At 46.8% G+C, this 15,092-nt stretch overlaps 2 protein-coding genes across 16 annotated transcripts in view; one reads left to right on the top strand and one right to left on the bottom strand.

Moving 5' to 3' along the window:
- Positions 1–16: 16 nt before the first annotated feature.
- LOC146342389 (uncharacterized) lies at positions 17–3,268 on the top strand. Of its 3 annotated transcripts, none has more exons than XM_084806136.1 (2): positions 17–145; positions 2,174–3,268. In XM_084806136.1, exon 2 carries the CDS (start codon positions 2,416–2,418, stop codon positions 2,989–2,991), a length of 576 nt encoding a protein of 191 aa, XP_084662262.1. In that variant the 5' UTR covers positions 17–145; positions 2,174–2,415; the 3' UTR covers positions 2,992–3,268. The 3 variants fall into 3 exon arrangements, with proteins under 3 accessions (XP_084662262.1, XP_084662263.1, XP_084662264.1); XM_084806137.1 differs by lacking the exon at positions 17–145 and adding an exon at positions 163–306; XM_084806138.1 differs by lacking the exon at positions 17–145 and adding an exon at positions 519–629.
- A 4,202-nt stretch (positions 3,269–7,470) lies between these two features.
- Positions 7,471–15,092, bottom strand: part of LOC146342388 (uncharacterized) — a 43,078-nt gene continuing 35,456 nt past the window's right edge. For 6 of the 13 annotated variants that reach the window (XM_084806126.1, XM_084806131.1, XM_084806127.1 and 3 more), the window contains 4 exons: positions 14,141–14,699; positions 12,519–12,655; positions 10,460–10,631; positions 7,473–8,405 (listed from right to left, as the gene is read on the bottom strand). In XM_084806126.1, the coding sequence (XP_084662252.1) occupies positions 8,110–8,405; positions 10,460–10,631; positions 12,519–12,655; positions 14,141–14,699 (1,164 nt within the window). In that variant the 3' untranslated portion in view covers positions 7,473–8,109. Of the gene's footprint in view, positions 8,406–10,459; positions 12,656–14,140; positions 14,700–15,092 lie in introns of those variants that run through there. The other 7 variants (XM_084806132.1, XM_084806133.1, XM_084806134.1 and 4 more) reach the window with 5 other exon arrangements.

Raw genomic sequence — 15,092 nt, 5'->3', positions numbered from 1 at the left:
TTGCTATTGGCTGAGAAGGCAAGCCAATCACTACTGCAAATCGAGGCGGGTGATTCTCATAAACATTCCTTTTGGCTGGGAATAAATTGATTTACTTAGGCAGCGTGAAGCTCAGATTTCAAGCTTGTGGGAACTACTTGGTGGGGTGGGTACTTTATTGTTATTACAACGCGGACTTCCATCAACCGGAGGCTGGTGCAAAAGACATACGTTTAGAATTAAAGAATTCTGAACCCGGAAATTTGTTTCTCGAGTCCTAGAATTGAATGGAGCTCATAGTCCTTCCAAACGAATAATCCACTCCTGGTACCCCAAACTTTATTTCAGCAGGGTAGTTTAGGACAGGGGGGAGAGAGATTTTGTTACTACTATTGTTAAATAATTGGGATTTAGAAATCCTTGCACAATCCTATGCATGTTTAGATAGGGAAAAAAGCCATACAACCCCCAGCATTCCCCTGCCAGGACTGCTGGCTGGGGATACTGCGAGTTGTAGGACGTTTTTCCTGTCTAAACATGCACAGGCTTGTGCGCTTTGAAATCTGTCGGTGGAACCAGAGCTACTGTCGACCCACCCCTGTTCTCAGGAATAAACTAAGCCTGCTCAAACTACTCGTTGCACAGCAGTGGTGAATCAGCACTTTCGTCTTGGGAAAATATGTCTTGCAAATTGTGCCATGCTGGAATATTTGGTCTCTAGTTCTAATTATCGCAACTTTTATTGTATTTCATTCGTGTAATATAGTATAGCATGCCATTAAACATATCAGTGCAGGTATGGGTTTGAGTTACTCCATGCATACTTCCAGCAGTGTGACACAGCAAGATGTAGGCAGGCCAGGGGAAGAACCTAATTATAGTCTGGGGGGCGTAATTTAGGAGCAGGGTTAGCTACAGAGAAGGCTAATTCTCCCCTCCCCAATGCTGAAACACGCCCTCGAAAAACTGCCCTTTCCTACTGCAATCATGCTTTCCATTTGCACCAATGGAGGCTTTTTAAAAGCATGATTGCAGTGGGGCAGGATGATCTGTGTGCATGTTTAAAAATGGCAACTAGGCAGCTGGTTGTGGTGGCGGTGTGGAATTTGTACTGAGGCCATGTCTCTGAGGGGGTGTAATCCTCCCCTCCAGCATTTTCACCACCTGAATCCCCCCCCCCCCATTGCTATTTTTTCCCTGTAGTGGAAAACTCAAGAGATGCCGTTCAGGCCACAGTGACTGGCCCAAAGACACCTAGCGAGGTTCATAGTTGCACAAAGATCTGAAATGGTGCCTTGAGTGCCATTACTGGCACAAGATGTAAATGTAATAAATAGATCATTAAAAGTCTGCATCTCCATAGTCCAAGTCAGATAGCTATCCACTTCAACATACTCGTTATTTGGATTATCTTAAAATTGTGACTGCCAAGCACAAAGAATGAGTCATGAGAATGGATCTTCTCAGGAAACAAAATGATAAATGTTGCTTCAAATGAATTCATTCAACTATTGTTTTATTATGAAGCAATGTCATGGAAGGCAACAACTTGGAAGCTAAGCAGGGTCAGCCCTGGTTAGTACTTGGATGGGAGACCGCATGGGAATCAGGCTTCCTGCACTGAGCAGGGGGTTGGATTCAATGGTCTTGTAGGCCCCTTCTAACCCTATGATTCTATGAAATCATGAGTTGTCAATGTCTGTCCTCCCCTCAGCCTTGCCTTATTATCTGATGCAGTTTTTACTGTCTCAGACATAAGCGTCCTGTGATTCCAGCTCTAGGATTTAGGCAGGTTTTAAAATGCAGCATTCCGATGTACTGAACGGCCACATGATGTTTGTAGAAGCTTTCAGAATGAGTTGGCTTAATCCTTCCTCTAGGTTAGGTTAGAGATATGGGCCAATATCCAAACAACAGCACAACTAGTTCCATAAGCCAAAGGGGGATTTGATCTTGTATTGTTCAAACAGCAGCCACATATTGCTGAATGACAAACAACCAAATACTGCTGGGCATGCACAAGAACTTATCAAGTTTCTTACAATTAAGTAGTAATAGTTGGACAAAATATTACAAACAAGCATATTTTCCTAACTTGTATTGAGATTGTCTGTGTTCCAGCAGGTCAGCAAGTGCAGTTAATTCCTTTTCTGAAATGTTTTCATCTAACTAGATATATTTCATTTTCTTCTAGAATCAAGCACTATGCCACAAATACTTTCCAAGAACAAAGCCCCAGGCGTTGATATCTGTGGGGTAGATACTATTATTACATTGTTCGCTCAGACCTGGGCTGCTGTATGAAATCAAACAATTTCAACGAGGTAAGAACCTTCTCCCCTGCACAGTTCCTGCCGGGGAGGAGATCACTATTTAGCCCATGAGGATGACTTTTTCTACATCATCAAAGCAGACAACTATCGCTGTGTTACCAACATGAACGAGGACAAGGATGCTGTAGTATGCACCCTCCATGCCAACTGCCATGGAGGAGACCATTACCTCTCAGCCTCCAATAAGTTCTACATCATTTACCAGAGCAGAGACATTTACCGTCGGGTCAACAATATGAATACAGACGAAGATGCCGTTGAATACACCCTTCACCCAGACTGCAAGGATGGCCTCTATTACTGGGGAACCAAGGATTACTTTTACTATGTCAAACCCCATGATGAATGGGGTGTCCAGTATTTTAGAACCACCATCTTGAATGAAAAACCAGATACTGCCACATATTCTTTCCACAGTGATGTGGTCAACATACTCCCTGGAGGACTGGCTGTTACCCATGGCTCATCTTATGGCAAATGGGAGGCTATCAAGACTATCTCCAATGACTCCAACACTCCCATTGTATGGAACAAGAAGATCACGAAGAAAGTGGGATATAACAAGCAGAAGATGACCAGCATGGAGCGCAACTGGAAGATAAGCATGACTGCCTCATATCAGTTAGGAGCCCTCACTCACTCAGGCTCTTTCCAGCTTCCAGTTCTCCACCACTGCTGAGTATGGTGGGATGAGTGTCAACACTGAGCAGGAAGAATGGAGCGAAGCCACTGAGACTGAATAATCGATTAGTGTGACCCTGCAGTCCAACTCAAAGATGTACATCTGGCAGTACCAGCTGGGCTTAGGCAAAGAAACTGTCTTGTTCTGCCGTAACTCTGATCCACCTACAGATATTCCTTTGCCACCTTCTAATAAGTGATGAGAAAGGAAAGATTTCCAGCCATCCCCAAGGGCTCCCCCTGTGTTGTGGTATTTGATAAAATTGGGGTTGATTACTTTTGTTGTTGTTGTTCAGTCATTAAGTCGTGTCTGACTCCTCGTGACCCCATGGACCATAGCACGCCAGGCCTTCCTGTCCTCCGCTCTCTCTCGGAGTGTGCTCCAGTTCATATTCATTGCATCAGTGATGCTATCTAGCCATCTCATCCTCTGCCGTCCCCTTCTCCTTTTGCCTTCAATCTTTCCCAGCATCCGGGTCTTTTCCAGAGAGTTTTCTCTTCGCATTAGGTGGCCAAAATATTTGAGCTTCAGCTTCAGTATCTGTCCTTCCAATGGGCACTCAGGGTTGATTTCCTTTAGGATGGACTGATTCGACCTCCTTGCAGTCCAGGGGACTCGTAAGAGTCTTCTCCAGCACCACAGTTCGAAAGCATCAATACTTCGGCACTCAGCCTTCCTTATAGTCCAGCTCTCACAGCCATATGTTGCTACTGGGAAAACCATAGCTTTGATTATACGAACCTTTGTCGGCAAGGTGATGTCTCTGCTTCTTACTATGCTGTCTAGGTTTGCCATAGCTTTCCTCCCAAGGAGCAAGCGTCTTTTAATTTCATGGCTACAGTCACCGTCTGCGGTGATCTTGGAGCCCAAGAAAATAAAATTTGTCACTGCTTCCATTTCTTCCCCTTCTATATGCCAGGAAGTGATGGGGCCAGATGCCATGATCTTAGTTTTTTTTAATGTTGAGTTTCAAACCAGCTTTTGCACTCTCCACTTTCACTCTCAACTAGAGGCTCTTTTGATCCTCTTCACTTTCTGCCATTAGGGTGGTATCGTCTGCATATCTGAGGTTGTTGATCATTCTCCCAGCAATCTTAATTCCGACCTGTGATTCATCCAACCCAGCGTTTCTCATGATGTACTCTGCATATAAGTTAAATAAGCAGGGCGACAATATGCAGCCTTGTCGTACTCCTTTCCCAATTTGGAACCCATCGGTTGTTCCATGTCCGGTTCTTACTGTTGCTTCTTGACCCTCATACAGGTTTCTCAGGAGACAGGTAAGGTGGTCTGGTACTCCCATCTCTTTAAGAAATTGCCACAGTTTGTTGTGATCTACAAACAACAAACAAACCTAGACCAAGGCATTTGGGCCTGGCGAGCTCTCTGGAGAGCTGGATTGGCTGCTTGCCTGCTTTGGCATTGCTGCAGAAGGGATCCAACTGGTGTGGCTCTCCAGAGAGCCTGCCCACCTGATGCCTCGCTGAAGGGTCCTCAGAGCAGGGCGTCAGGCAGGTGGCGGCTCTGGAAATCCATTCCAGCTGCTCTCCTGCTGTGGCATTTGCTGCGGCAGGAAAGCCACTGGTAAGGCTCTCCGGGGAGCCCGCCTGCCGCCCAATGCCTCACTCCAATGATCCCTGGGAAGACGGCTGGGGGGTTCTCCAGAAAGTCTGCCCATCCAATGCCTCAGAACAAGACATTGGGCAGGCAGCTGCTTTGGAGAACCGCACCAGCTGCCCTCCTGCAGTAGCATGTGCCCCAGGTGGAGAGCAGGCAGCACAGCTCTCCAGAGTGCCTGCCCTTATTGTCAGGATTGATTCTGAGTGCAGGGAGATAGTTAGCAGCTCAGATTCAGAAGAGGAACAGCCAGAACTGGGGGATGCATTTTCCCAAGCCAGTTCAGATATGGGTAGGCGTGCTTCTCAGGCTACTACCAACCACCTGGGCCTGAAGCCCCCCCCCCGCTTGCCCCCCTCTGTGAGAAGCCAGGAGGAGGAGGAGAGTGGGGGCTATGTCCTAAGAGATGCTAGACTACGGCGCAGAGCTAAGAGGGAAACGTCAGGGGCGGAGCTCAGAAGGTCGACCCAGTTTGCAATGTGTGAGAGGAGGTGTAGGGAAGCATCACTGGAAAGGCAAGACATCCCTCCCCAAGTTAGTCTAGCCAGCAAGCCTCACTTCAAACTGTAGGCAACATCATGTTCCCATTTGAATGCCCTGGAGGCATTCCTCTGTAGCCTGAGAGTCTTCCAGGATTTGCATCTGTAATGAACCTGTTGATAATGAATTAAAGGACTGAGACTGAAGCCTCTCTATTATTTGTGTGTGTGAGTGCATCAGGACAGAGGGGGCCCAAGAGAAACATGACACTGATGTCTTGAAAGGGTGTGACAGAAAGCAAGAGAAAAAGGGTGTCAGAAAGAGAGAAAAAGGAGTGTCCCTGTCCCCGAGGCAGGGCTAGCCCTAACCCTCTAAGGGCACAATCCTATGCATGGTTAGACAGGAAGAAAAGTCCTACAACTCCCAGCATGGCTAGCTGGGGCATGCTGGGAGTTGTGGCATTTCTTTTCTGTCTAAACATACCTAGGACTGCACCTTAAGAGTCGCATCCCCAAAACATCTGCAATACTGCAAGGCCCCCTGGGGTGCAAGCCTCGGATCAGATACTATTTCATTGGTTCCACTAAAAGCAGTGCTGCCCCAAATGACTGAAAATAAGCTCAGTATTGAGGCAGAGCAGCCCAAGGGGTCTTTCTGCGGTGTGTGAACGCAGGAGTTTTCATCTCTCAAAACCTCACACACTTTCACACTACCCTCGAGCAACAAAGAGAAAAGGCTCCAGTACAGCTTTCACAGTGTGGAGATCAGCATTATCACCTGCAAATTGGTTTCGGATCATATTGGTATGAAAGGCTCAAGCATAAGGGCCACTTTGAAAGTTGGCAATGCTGAAATGGAAATGGGTGTCAGCCAGGACTGGGATATTTGAGAAGAGAAGGAGGTGAGAGGGATGTTTGGAAACAAATCCGTCATTCCAGAATCTTATGCCCTCTGCCTCTACTTTTGCATGAGTGCCCATAGTGCATCTTTGACAGTCACTGATGATTTCATAAACATGTAGAAGGAAGCTGTAGACCTTTACTCCCCACCCAACCAAGAGAAAACTTGCTTTTCTGCAACCTTGGAGAAGGTACAGTAGTGGAACACAACATGTTCTGCATGCTTATAAGTTCCCTATTTCAAGTCTCTGCATATCAAGTTAAACAATTTTAAGGAGCATTGCTGAGAAAGACCTCAGAGAGCTACTGCACATCACTATGCTAAATCAGCCTCCCCCAAGCAGGTGCCCTCCAGACATGCCGGACTACAACTCCCATATGCTCCCCATCAGCCTGATGTCAAACCCGGAAGAAAGGGGACATTTGTATCCATGGCTACCAGTTGTAGAATTCCCATTCACATCAACCCTTGTCATACGCACCAATAACAGAACATCTGGTTTCATTTCCAATGCCCAAAACAACACAACGTAAGTGGCAAAACAAAATGACAAAATAAGCTGGGTTATTGCACTTATTTTGCCTCTAACCATTCAGGAAATGAAATGATTACGGTAATGGACTGGATGAGGGCTAATAAACTGAAACTCAATCCAGACAAGACGGAGGTACTGTTAGTGGGTGGTTCGTCTGCCTGGCTAGGTGATATTCAACCTGTTCTGGAGGGGGTTGCACTCCCCCTAAAGGATCAGGTTCGTAGTTTGGGGGTGCTCTTGGATCCAGAACTGTCACTTGAGGCACAGGTGAACTCAGTGGCACGGAGCACTTTTTATCAGCTTAGGCTGGTATACCAACTACGCCCTTATCTGGACAGAGATAGCCTAGCTACAGTTACCCATGCTCTGATAACTTCTCGTCTGGATTACTGCAATGCGTTATACGTGGGGCTGCCTTTGAAAACGGTCCAGAAACTTCAGCTGGTCCAAAATAGTGCAGCAAGATTGTTAACAGGGACTGGCCTGCGAGCTCATATTACGCCAGTACTTTTCCAGCTGCACTGGCTGCCAGTCCATTTCCGGGCCCGATTCAAAGTGCTGGTGTTAACATTCAAAGCCCTTCACGGCTTGGGGCCAGGTTACCTGAAGGATCGCCTCCTCCCATATGTGCCTGCCCGGACCTTAAGATCATCATCAGCGGCCCTTCTCCGTGAGCCCCTGCCAAAGGAAGTGAGGCGGGTGGCTACTAGGAGGAGGGCTTTTTCTGTTGTGGCACCCCAGCTCTGGAATGAGCTCCCTAGTGAGGTTCGCCTGGCGCCTACATTGTACTCCTTTCGGCGCCAGGTGAAGACCTTTTTATTTTCCCAGGCATTTTAGCTTTCTAAATTTTTATCTTTGCTGTTTTAAATCTGTATTTTAAACTCCTGTACTGCTGCTAGGTTTTATTGTGGTTGTATTGTTATATTGTGGTTTTAATGTTTTATATATTTTAAATTGTTTTATTGTGTGTTGTTTGGTTTTAGTTTTTGTGAACCGCCCAGAGAGCTTCGGCTATTGGGCGGTATAGAAATGAAATGAAATGAAATAAATAAATAAATAAATAATGATTAAATTGCGTATTTCATTTTTTTTCCCCATGGAGCAAAAACACACAACAGAAATCCTTCCCAGTTCCAGCCTTGAGTGCACACCTTTTTGAATCCCCAGTTCATTATTTTATTTTTATTTTTTTATTTACAATATGTATATACCGCTCCATATCAGAAGATTTTGGAGCTGGGAACAACAAAGGTAAAAGAATAAAGCACCGGGTTAAAACAGTTAAAACGTTTTTTTAAAAAGACCAATTCCAATAAGGTCGAATTGAATAAGCTGTGACTGGTCATGCAAGGAAGGCCTCTCAAAATAACAATGTCTTCAGGAGGCGCCAGAAGGAACCCAACATTGGCACCTGCCTGATCTCCAAAGGCAGGGAATTCCACAGGGAGGGGGCCACCACACTGAAGGCTCTTTTCCTGGTATACTCCAACATGCCCTCTGATGACCTCAGTGATCAGGCAGGTTGGTAAAGAAAGAGGCGCTCTCTCTTATACAGCCGCATTTGCTTCCAGTTGTGTCTCCTTTTACTCCCTCAAAGATGCCGACCCACAGAAAGTGATCAGGTACTCGGGGTAAGCATGATCATCAAAAAATGTCACAAAGATAGTCGGCTTGCTGAGAACATCCACCAGACTGTCATATCGACCTCTTCCCCCTCGCTTCATAGGGGGCAAAACCATATTTTCGTTCCCACGGTCATACTCCCCCGTCAGAACCCGAGCCTGAAACATATACTGGTGTCCTTGAGAATCTGGCTTGGCATAGAAGGCAGAATGGCTGGCGTCTGCTGAAAAATAAATGCCTTGTCCATACATACCCACTGCAAAGAAACAAAAGCAAGAGATATGAATGCATTAATGCACACTGTCCAAGCACCATTTCTTGGGACCCTGCCAGATCCGGCCTTCCGGTGGTCCCCAGAAAACCACACTCCCTTTCCTCCAACCACCAATGTTTGGTTCACCAGAATTTGTGCAGTTTTTCCCCCATTCGAAAAGCTTGAAAAGCCTCCCTTGAGGCTCAGCTACTGGCATCGAGAGCCTTACGCTAAAATATGCTGGTATTTTGGGTGTTTTAAATCTGCCCCTTTTGGCTTTGACCCTGCCCAACACGGGAACGTGGCTCCCAAAATGGAATTCATCCCTCAGATTTAAAAGGTCCTGCAACCCTGTAGTATACTTCATTTTTTGGTAATGGGTGTCCCACGGTCACATTCTTATGTCCCCTCCCTTCGCAATCAACACACTCTAGGAAACAAGGCTTCAGGCTAACTCTACTTTATTAGTAAACCGCTATTCTTTACAAATGCAGATTCTAGGAAACTCTCAGATTGCAATGGAACAGCTAATCCACACATCTATGACTATCAACAGAGGAGACAAAGTGGAAATTAGGGAAGTTGCCAGCAGTCTGGGCATGAACTTCATGGCCAGACTTGCTTCTCAGGGATGTCCTTCCCTTAGGATGGCTCCCTCTTACGTTGGCTTCCACGAGTGGCCGACCTGGCGGAACACCTGAGCCCTGCCCCTAACTTTTCTTGCTTCACTCTGTGACGGACCCTAGCATCCTCAAGTCATACCCTTCACCCTCCTCCTCCTCATCTGAAACTTGAGTTCTCATGGTGGAGGAATGGGGGAGCCATTCAGTCTGGGCCATCTGTGTGTCAAGATCTCGGGAAGAAAGTCTCGCCATATCTGGGCTCACTAGGGAGGGTGCCTCCCTCTGTTCTTGCTGTTCCCCTTCTGATTCCGAAACTGAGCTGCCAGACATCTCCACATGCTCAGTTTTATTCCTGACACCCCTGGACCTCTCAGTCCAGGTGAAGTGTCTCCTTCTCTCCTATCCCCATTTTGGACCTGCATGTGTATAACACATAAAGATAAGTGCATGCTTCGCTCTGTTTGCTTAAGAACTGAGATATAGGAGTATGGATCTCATGTATATCTGCCCCACAAAGTTGGACGCTCTGTAAACGTCTAATTCCTGGCAAAAAAGAAAAAAGGGGGCAAAAATGCCCACCACATTTCTAGTCATGGCCCCACTCCAAATGCACATTTTGAACAGGTACCATTTACAAGTTGGCCTTTTGTCCATAGAATTCACCTGTCCAGGGCGCCTTTTGCAAACTGGTGCAAATCATGATGCCCATTTGCAAGTGAAAGCAAACAGAAGCTGATGGAAGATGGGAACATTCAAACAAGCTGTCTTTATGAACAGGGCGGTGGGGGGCGGGGAAATGCACCAAGTCAATGCATTCTATGTATACTGCGACAGCGTGGGCTCTAGTTTGTCAGTAACTTTTATATATTTTCAGTAAGAAGTTGCTGTATAATATCTGGGTGCTTTAAGTGGGCTATCCTGCATTTGATGAAGGCTCAGAAACTGAAAAGCACTAAGAGCTCTACATCAGAAGCGAGCAGAAAGTAGATCTCCAGAGGTTTGGGACTTCAATTCCCTGCCAACATGGCCAGTGGTCAGGAATGCTGGGAGCTCAAGTCCAAAACACCTGGAGATCCACTTTCTGCCTGCCCCTGCTCTGTGTAACCTCAAGGTCCTTTTCCTATGGGCCCTTGTCCCTATTCCTCTTTTGAGAGTGCTTCTGTCCTCTCTTTCCTTGAGCAGGGCTTCCTTCTTCTGTCTCCCCTGGTTTGCCTCTCTTCTAGCAACGCCAAAAAGCTAGAACAGCAGAAACAAGGATGCACACAGCTTGATTTCTCCCTCCTCCTTCTTGCCTCAATTGCATTCAAGTAAATCATTTGTAGGGCTGCCTTATACCCTTTCTTCCAGACTACTGGCTTCAGTTATAGTTCAAGACTAGTGGGACTGGATAGCTCTTGGGAGTGGGCAACAGGAACAGCTACAGCACACTCTTACCCCTCCTACAGGCACTTTTGAAGCCAATCTCATGGATAGAATGGCAATTTTCTGGCCATGTCCCATGATAGAGGATGCGCTCATTCTGTGTCCCTTCTGGATTCTTCTTCTCCATCCAGCTGTGCTTCCAGCTATAGGAAACCCACAGGTATCGGTTCTGGATCCTCTCCACCTGTGTGGGAATTTCCAAGCCATTGGGTGGGGTCATTTAATTTCAGTGAGCCTTGTGTGTTTATGACCATAATGGAATTCACTTCAAAAGACCAAAATAACCCCCTGAGGGCAATTTCCCACATGTAGAGGGCATCTCTACACCAGCCTAAAATCCTGCATTTAAACGGGGCTTTCTGCTTCCGTTTTAAATACAAGATCACGACTCCCCCCTTTTTCAGGTGCTTCCTTTCCCCCTCCTACTCCCCGTATCTGAGTCTTCCATATCTTTTATTGATCTTGCTCCTCTTCTTGCCGCTTTTCCTCTTTTCATGGAGGAAACCGAAGCAGAACACAGCAGGGTAATTTGGTAGCTCATTATCTGCGATCTATTTAAAAACGGAAGAAAGGGCATTTAGTGCAGGAGACGCCTTAAATTATCACAGCACGGCCTGCAAACTTCCGTGAAGGAGCAATCTCAATCATAGGATAAAAGCTCCATGTGAAGGAACCCACAGTCCTCCTGGAGTTCACTTCAAAAGGCCAAAATAATCCCCTAAGGGCAATTTCCCACATTCCTTGTCCACCAAATGTGCACTAAAAGAGTAGCCCGAGAATCGGTCAGCGCCTGTCTATTTAGCTCCATAGACATGCATCTTGCAATTCCACAGAAACTGGATGGCCACATTTCAACAGACAGGCCAGCTGATTCACAGGTCATTTTTGCACACCTTAAAACACAAGTTGGGAAAATATGGTAGCAAGCATCCTTGATTCCTGTTAATCTTATGCTGGTAAACTCTTTGTTCCCCCATGAGAAGGTCTTAAACTTTATCATGAAATCAGCGTCAGGAAACTAATATTAAAAGGACAACTGTAATAAAACAAATACTGCTAATGTCCCCGACCTATCCTCAGGCAGATCTCAAGAAAATGCAGAAAAAGAGGGTGCTTTCAGATGAGGCTTTTATCATGGCATCAACCTTCACATGTTTTCCCACTATTTCTTCCGTCTTTTTTTTCTACTGCCGAAAATCTGTTAAGAAATAAAAGACGGAATGAGCTGCACAATGCCGTCCCATTGGTAGGGCTAGGAGCCCTCCATTCGGAAGCACCCAGATTCCAAAGGATCCACCTCATATCTAAGAGTGCCTGGTGGATGGGGAAACAAAGCTTGCAAAAATAACAGGTTCCTCCGGTAACACCTGACTCAGTGCTCTTGCTTAAATAATCTGGATACTATTACTCTGCTTTGCCTTTTTTTCTGCTGTGTGTGGGATCTCTGCTTGTAACACATTATGGTCTGGATTTTGCAAGCTGATTAACAGATTGGGGTGGGTTGAGCTGTTGGGCTGCTTTTTTTAAATAAGCGGTTGAGCTAAGTCTGGGGTCTCAACATGGTGCTCGTGGGCACCAATGTGCCTGCAGTCCCCTCTCTTGGCACCCACCAGGTTCCCTACCCCTGCTGGTTTTTAAAAAACAATTCTTAAGGTTTTAAAAATTTATGTTTTTTAAAAAAAACCTGGGAGGTTACAAAGCAAAATTCTGCCCTCTGGCACCATCTTTATTTGGCTTCAAAATAGTGTTTTGGGGTGTTGGAGCTCAGATTCCCCTTTTATTTGTTCTTAGGTTCTTATGCAAGTTACATATCTTTTAGTCTCACCATTTTGCCTTCTGGGAAATGAGCATTTTGTGACTAGCCATGACCACCATGGTAGCCATCTCATGAAGAGGCCTCCCCACCACAAACCCCATGGCAGCCATTTTTTGAGAGTACCCACAACACTCTCAAAATTCCAAATGCCCCCACTGACGCCTGTAGCACATGCCAGTTCCCTCCCATGACTCTGTGTTGACTTCCGGCTCATAAGAGACCTCTTCCTCCGCATCCAAGCACATCACAACTCACTTTGAGGACTGTGCAGTCACTGGCTGTCCTTCTGAAATTCTTTACAATGTCCTGATACTCCTCCAAGCTGGCCTGCAGTTCCACTTTCTTAACCAGACACCCATCCATGACTTCCCACTGTGGAGCAATATTCTTGTCTGCAATGACAAAACAAAACGTGTGACTGACTTGCAGCGGCAGCCTTGCATTGCACTTAGATCCTTCCTAGGTAACGTAAAAACATTTTTAAGTGTGCCTGCCACTGCTGCCCTAGTAAAAACACACGTCGATTTTAATGGCCTGCTCTGGGGGAAAATAACAGTTTTTATGCACGTTTCCAGCATGTCAAGAGAAAAGCCGACTGGTGAATGTCCACCCCTCACATACCACACTGCTCACACATTTCCAGAACAGGTTTACAACTGTTTGTTTAAAGGCCTACGTTTTTTAGGCTAGAAGGCTAGACATGTGCACATGTAAAGATGTATGCACCACTTTAAGAAGTATGTGGGGAAGCAGGGGAGGCGACCACTTCACCTAAGGCATCCTTTGTGTGAATGTGTGAGAACCTGGTTCCCTCCAGATGTGTTGAACTGCATCTCCCATCTCGGGAATGATGAGAATTGCAGTCCAAAACATCTGTAGGGCAGTAGGTTGGAGAAGGTTGATCAATGCATATTAGGAGAGGCAAGACCCAGAGCTGAGAATCCAGGCTGTAAAGAACTGACAGCTAAAGCCCAACACATTTTTTCCCCTTTAGAGGAAAGGGTATTACAATGTACAGGTACAGCAGCAGGGGGTAGTTGCGATCTCATCCCCGCCTCCCTCCATTGTAGCAGAGACTCGGTGCCTTTAGTAACTACATGACAAATAGGAATCACCAAGCAAAGCTTTCTCTTTCTTTCTTTTTCTGGCAGTGCTGTGATAAAAGCTGCACCTGTTGATTTTTGCCTGCTTTGCAGCAACACAGACTTTACCTGTTGCTTGGATGGGAGACCGCCTGGGAATCAGGCTTCCTGCGTTGAGCAGCGGGTTGGACTCGATGGTCTTGTAGGCCCCTTCCAACCCTATGATTCTATGTCTATGTCAGAGGAAGCAACCGGTAGAGGCCAGTGGCTCTGATTTTGGTGGGGCTGTGCATCCACTCCAGGTTTCACCAGCCAGAAGGAGCGATCCAAGGTGACGAACGCTTCCCCCAAAATAATTCAGCACCTTGGATAGTTCCTTTATAGGTCTGGCTGGTTCTGACTGAAACCCGGAATGGGTGCACAGGCCCACCAAAATTGGAGCCACCACCCTCCACTTGCAGAGCAGCTCAAAGAACAGAAATGGGAATTGTAGAAGAACAACAGCGCCGGTTCACACAATCACGGACGGGAAAGAAGCTACCCCACAACAGCCCATGGGTTCTGGGTGGCTTGTTACCCATGGCAACAAGCCACCCTGGCTGGATTCACATGACACAACCAGCTGGGCTGCCGAGTGTAATTACGCTAAAAAACCCAGCATGCAACAGGCCTGCGTGGAGGGGGGCTTATTTTCCCCTCCATGAATGTGCGAACCCGGCCACAGACAACTGGGAAACGCTACAGGAAGAGGGAAGGAAGAGAAGGAGATTTCGGCCGACAGGGGCCATCTCTCACCCCACAGGCATATCTCCCTCCTTATCCTGAATTTCCCGTTGCTCGGCAGGGAGGCTTCGCCCTTGAGCCAGTTGATCTGGATCATCTGTCCGTCCCACGGCACGTGCACCCCCGGCTTCTTCTTGCCGTACGCCATCTCCAGGCACCAGTTGGTGTCCATGTCAAATGTGGACCAGCCAGCATCGGTCATACGATGCCACCGGACAGTCTCATACAGAAGCTTGGACTCAATCCACCCAGCATGGGCTTCCTGTATCTTTGTAAGGAAGGCTTCCTCGATTTTCGTGTAAATGGCTCCCAGAACATTTTCGACATCTTCTTGGGCACCGCAAACCCGGACAACCTTCTTTCTGGGGCGACGGAGGACAACCGGAAACTGATGCGATGTACTCTCACAGAGGTCTTTGAGGATTTTGTCACTGAAGGCTGATATCTCTGTGCTGCAGATGGTTTCCTCATGGAACACGGCAATGAAATCAGCCACACCTCGTTTGAACAAGGCCACGTCACTCTCTCTGCCCACTATGTGGATCACAGCCCAGAGGTCCTCAGCCAGCTCCTAGGAAAACAAACATCCCAAAACAACACTGTCTAATTACTTAGAGCAGGGGTGCAAAAAGTGCAGGCAGCCTCCCAAATTGTGTCTGGGGGCTGCCAGACCCCCAACATCTGCTGCCACTGAAAAATGGAGGAAGGAAAAAAAGCTTTAGGAACAGGCTCTATGGTTCCTGCCATAGAAGCCTTGTTCCTTGAGCGTCCCTGGAGCATCCTAGGAAGCAGCACTTGAAGGTTCCCGTCAGCTTCCTAGGGCATTCTAGAAATGAGGCTTCTATGGCAGGAACCATAGTGCCCATTCCTAGAGCACTTTCCCTCTCTTTTTTGGTGATTGGATTTGGGTGGCTGGGGAGGGGAGGGGGGTTCAGCACCTTGATGCTGTGACTTGAAACAGATG

The sequence above is a fragment of the Heloderma suspectum genome, chromosome 6, assembly GCF_057233095.1.
Source record: "Heloderma suspectum isolate Gila_16-S chromosome 6, 16-S_ref, whole genome shotgun sequence".
Classification (NCBI taxonomy): Eukaryota; Metazoa; Chordata; class Lepidosauria; order Squamata; family Helodermatidae; genus Heloderma; species Heloderma suspectum.
This window is presented reverse-complemented; position numbering and strand designations above follow the sequence as displayed.

Coding starts and splice junctions, on each gene's coding strand:
- LOC146342389 (XM_084806136.1), top strand. CDS start 2,416: ATGAACGAGGACAAGGATGCTGTAGTATGCACCCTCCATGCCAACTGC.